The sequence below is a fragment of the Trypanosoma theileri genome, assembly GCF_002087225.1.
Source record: "Trypanosoma theileri isolate Edinburgh chromosome Unknown TM35_Tth_25_V1, whole genome shotgun sequence".
NCBI classification, from domain to species: domain Eukaryota; phylum Euglenozoa; class Kinetoplastea; order Trypanosomatida; family Trypanosomatidae; genus Trypanosoma; species Trypanosoma theileri.
Genome location: NW_021639867.1, coordinates 103,195 through 108,072, shown reverse-complemented (window position 1 = coordinate 108,072; position 4,878 = coordinate 103,195). Strand labels below are relative to the sequence as shown.

At 41.1% G+C, this 4,878-nt stretch overlaps 3 protein-coding genes across 3 annotated transcripts; all 3 read right to left on the bottom strand.

The window, feature by feature from the left end:
- Position 1: 1 nt before the first annotated feature.
- Positions 2-376, bottom strand: TM35_000251410 (uncharacterized protein; the record flags this gene model as incomplete). Its single annotated transcript, XM_029027732.1, has 1 exon — positions 2-376. A coding segment is annotated over one exon (375 nt), but the record flags the coding sequence as incomplete, so codon positions are not given.
- Positions 377-655: 279 nt separating this feature from the next.
- Positions 656-967, bottom strand: TM35_000251400 (uncharacterized protein; the record flags this gene model as incomplete). Its single annotated transcript, XM_029027731.1, has 1 exon — positions 656-967. The coding sequence occupies one exon, from the start codon at positions 965-967 to the stop codon at positions 656-658; it is 312 nt and encodes a 103-aa protein (XP_028880910.1).
- Positions 968-2,095: 1,128 nt separating this feature from the next.
- TM35_000251390 (uncharacterized protein) lies at positions 2,096-3,457 on the bottom strand (the record flags this gene model as incomplete). Its single annotated transcript, XM_029027730.1, has 1 exon — positions 2,096-3,457. The coding sequence occupies one exon, from the start codon at positions 3,455-3,457 to the stop codon at positions 2,096-2,098; it is 1,362 nt and encodes a 453-aa protein (XP_028880909.1).
- Positions 3,458-4,878: the final 1,421 nt, after the last annotated feature.

The window sequence follows — 4,878 nt, the reverse complement described above, 5'->3', positions numbered from 1 at the left end:
TGGATGTCCACCCACAGTGCCCTTGGTGGGGCATTTTAAACGCTGAGATTCGGCCAAGGGCTTGTGAACCACCCGTGCGTGAAATGTACCTGCTAATGGTACGAGTTGTGCGCCTCGAAGCGTGACAGTGCTCACTCTCAAAACCCATAAAACCATGACCAGCAATAAAAGCATTGGTCTTATTGGCTTCTGCGAGAAGTAGATCATTCAGATGAGTTCGGTACGAGCCCACTCTCCGGATTCCCTGTGTAATGGAGTCACCGACAGGAAGAACACAGAGAAATGGTGGGCTTTTAGTGGCCTCCACACTCCCTGGAAGAAGCACGGGGAGGACCAGAGACATTGTAACCGCCAACCACTGCACAAAGAAGGACATTCATGTATTGTGTCTTACCTTTGTCTGGTAGTTTCTTTTCGTTGATGCTGCTTATCAAATGGAATTTTTAGCCGAAATTGTGGTAATAGAAAGCAGGTTTTATTAACTGTTTTCCCTAATCAGCATTAACCTTTTGTCTGTAGAATGTTTAGAAGATACGAGTGAAAAAAGATAATATTGTGATCCGAAACCATAGATATCAATTGTTTCCATCAAGTTTTTATATTGTGATGCACTTTTATGGTTTTTATTTTCTTTGATATAGTTCACGCTTAAGTATCACGAGATCGCTTCCTCCGAAACATGTGGGTCTCCTGAGATGCCACAGTACGGCCATTCTAATTTACTAAGACGACATGCGGCACATATTACACGTTGCTTTCGAGCACTTTTCTTCCTATTTAGTTTTGGTGACGGTGCAATGGTGTCTGTTTGCTGCCAGAGTGGTGATGTCTGCGGGTGAAGATCACTGCGGCGACGAATCACGCGTACAACAACAGCAGCACCATTACTACCCAGCAAGCGACGCTGCAGTGCCATCTCCACCGTATCTAGCGGGGCCACATGTTTTCGCCTATGTATTCCACTCATGTCCAGTGGTAATTCGCTACTCGATGTGAACAGTCGGAGAGCTAGAGAGAGAGAGAGAGCGAGATAGATAGACACATAGAAGGGAAAAGAAAAGAGTGCGAGAGAAAACTCTTGAGCAACACCATGTATACATATAGAATCTTTATCGACAGTTGGTTAAGAAAAAAACAGTGAACGATGGGTGAAATTTTGAAACAGTTATATCTCTGACCGCTATCTGCCTTCACACTGCCACTCAGAATAATTTCGGCAGGAAAGACACGAAACGATCATGTACCACCCAATAAGGGGAATGTTTGTTAAGAAAGGAAGAGATACTTTGAAGAGAGGAGAACTCGATTTCATGGGGTCACCTCCAGGAAATTGCCCATGTCTCTGTATATGTATATATATGTGTATGAGCCTTGGAGGATGTCTCCAGTGTGCCCCTTTATAAACCCACCCATGTATTCATATCTCTGACCGCTATCTGCCTTCACACTGCCACTCAGAATAATTTCGGCAGGAAAGACACGAAACGATCATGTACCACCCAAAAAGGGGAATGTTTGTTAAGAAAGGAAGAGATACTTTGAAGAGAGGAGAACTCGATTTCATGGGGTCACCTCCAGGAAATTGCCCATGTCTCTGTATATGTATATATATGTGTATGAGCCTTGGAGGATGTTTCCAGTCTGCCCCCTTACAAACTCACTCATGCATTCACATCTCTGACCGCTATCTGCCTTTTCTCCTCTAGATCAAATGGAAGTTTCGCTTATGGGGAGGATAAAAAAAAAAAAAACGAAAAGCGAGATAAAAGAAAAGCAGTGAAATATTACATGAGGGAGCGTCACTACCAGGCACCTTGTTACTAATATGAGTTAAACGTAAAAGCAGCATTCTTTGCTGTTACGTCACTGGCCTACAAGGAAGAAAAAAAGAAGAAAGAAATCAAGTATGAAAAAAATAAGCGATAAAGAGCAAAAAGGATGTAATAGAATCAGGAAGAAAAAAGTAGTAATGCTAGTGATAGCGCAAGCCAAGGAAAAAAAAAAAATGTGTAGAAAAAAAGGAATTAGTCATCGAATCACGCACTAAAGCAAGAAGAATACCAACAACAACAACAACAACAAAAAGACACCGTATCTACAAGGCAACAACATATTCGGAGGGGTAACACTCACGATCAGGGTCATACTTAATAGAGCTCAATTCCACACACTCCAATGTAATACCGTTACCACTGCCTTCTGCAGTACGACTATCACCATCACTATGAAGTGATGCATCTGCAAACTCTTGCAGAATATATGAGGCATCGAAAGGTACACGCGGCTGCCATTTCATCTTTGCCTTAGAATTACTATTTGTGGAGTTATCCTTTCGCCATTTAGTGTTCATAAGAGTCATATGCAATAGTTTACTATCCTCCACTGCACTAGGATCACTCATAGTGAGTTCTGCAAAACATTCATGAACAATTTTCTGCAGTGATGAGACTATAGCTGTTGATTCGTCATCAGCAAGTCCCATGTACAACACTTCGGCTTTCTTCTCATTCCGTCCTCGCCCTTTCATTACATGAAGACCACCAAGGCGTACTTGCGGTCGTTTATTTTGTTGAGTAGATATTTTCCACTCACGTACCTTTTCTTGTAGTATTTGCATCCGTTCCACTGCCAACTTCACTGCCTCCTCTGTTGTGAGAGATAGTAACAATAACGTAATATGCATACGCGGTGCTGTAGTAAAAATATCTTCTGTAACCATTGTGTTTGTTCCTGTATTAATGCAGCGACGCTTCATTTCTTCCAATAATGCTGCTGCGTGTGGGCGAACAGCAGGTAACTTTCCAATAGGAAGTGAAATGAAATGTGTATAGGGAACTGTATGTCGAGGACGTACCTCGCTGTTTCTTACAACCACTTCCGCCTTCCTTTCTTCTTCTTCTTCTTTTGTTGATGTTGTTGGTGCTGGCACTAGTAATTCTTCTTCTTCTTCATCGTACTCATCTGTATCAATGAGTGTATTTCTCTCTGCTGGTGTTTTTCCCTTAGTGGATGAAGCCCGCAGTACAACTGCCGCTGCCGCTGCAGGTGTGGCAATACGGTATGAACGACCATGTGCGAGTGAGAGAATCCCCATCATTGGATCCTCTGATACACCAGTCTCCTTCGCTGTATACCGCAAGAGAGAGTCATTACGATTGCTTGTACTCTTCTGACGATTCTTACTATTATTTCCAGGTGTGATTCCCACAACTCCAGGTTCTACGGCGAGACAAGAGCCACAAACGTGTCGGGCGTCTACACTCATCTGTCCACAGACACTGCAACGCCATGCCTTGGCACGCGTGAGTCGTTTATTTCCACCACTTCTTGTTGAGCCTACACCGTAGCGAGCCTCCAACTGTTTACGTGTTTTATAGTCAAATTCCTTTTCTCGGCGAACGGCGTTAATTTCTTCTCGTGTCATCGCACCTGTTCGCGGTGCAGGAATGTCTTGCATATTGTGGACACTCTGCTAAGAATGTTTTCCCCTCACGTGTTTTCTTCTCTCGGTATCTAGCAGTTTTTCTTCTCTCGGTATCTAGCAGTGTGTGTGTGAAATACAAGACAGCGACTTGATGTACCCATTAATAAATAAATAAATAAATAAATAAATAACAGAGAGGAGTATAGTAATGTGTAGTAGCAATAGTAATAGTAGCAAGAGGATTTAAAATACAACAAAGACCAAAGAAAACAAAAACCCTTTAATAATCAAAAAAAAAAAAACATTTATTTCCACATGACTTTGGATATATGATAACAACATGTATCAAACATTAGGGAAATAGTTCCATCTCTTACACAAATTCTTTTTCATAGAAAGGAGGAAAGTAAAAAAGAAACAAAATAATAATAATAATAACAGATAACGCCATGCATTTGAGAGACTGAATGAAATCATGAACATATCGGTGAATATAACTCAGTAGACCAAAAAATATCCATAACAAATAAAAAATGGAATATTTTTTTTATTTTCTGAGAAAAACATCCGTGACAGGACTCGAACCTGCAACCCTCTGATCCGTAGTCAGATGCTCTTCCATTGAGCCACACGGACGACGACGACGACGATGATGATCATAGACGAATGATTTATTCTTCATGCTTTTATGGATAATACTCCAAAAAAAAAAAAAATAGTTCATTTCTCACCCCACCACTGGTAGAGAGGACTATTAATTACTAACTGATGAGTGACATTGTAGAAGAAGAAATTATCCCTTTGTTTTTTTTTCTTTTTTTCTGGGGGGGTACTCAAGATGTTATTCGCTCTAATATGAGTTTTGAGGCCTATTTTAGATCGCGTCATCATCTCACATTTATTATAGGGAAATGCCTGATATTCCTTCTCTCTGGGACTAGGCATTTAATATTGTGAATATATCTGAGGTGAGTAGTGAATTCATTTTTTTTTTTTTGCTGTAGGTAGAGTGTTCCTGCAGGCGTATTGTTGTGCTGCTCCTCATTCTCTGCAGGATGGCCGGGTCTGTTGGTTTATTTTTGTGAATAGCGGGACTGCTGTTGTTGTAGTCCAGTTGGCATTACATTAGAAGACTACACCAGAGGGGGAATGATAGAGTATGTGGGTTGTATCTTTCCCCAGCCAATAGCGATGTGAGACCATATCCCTCTTTTCTTTTTTTTTCAAAATAAAAACTCTCACATTTCCCCGTGAGAAATGAGTGGTGGGAATTATGCGAAAACATCCGTGACAGGACTCGAACCTGCAACCCTCTGATCCGTAGTCAGATGCTCTTCCATTGAGCCACACGGACGACGGCGTTCGGGGTGAAACTAAATAATAACATAACTCATTTGTATATATAATTAACACTATCTCCCTTTGTTTTTTTTGCAGACTTATATATACATATA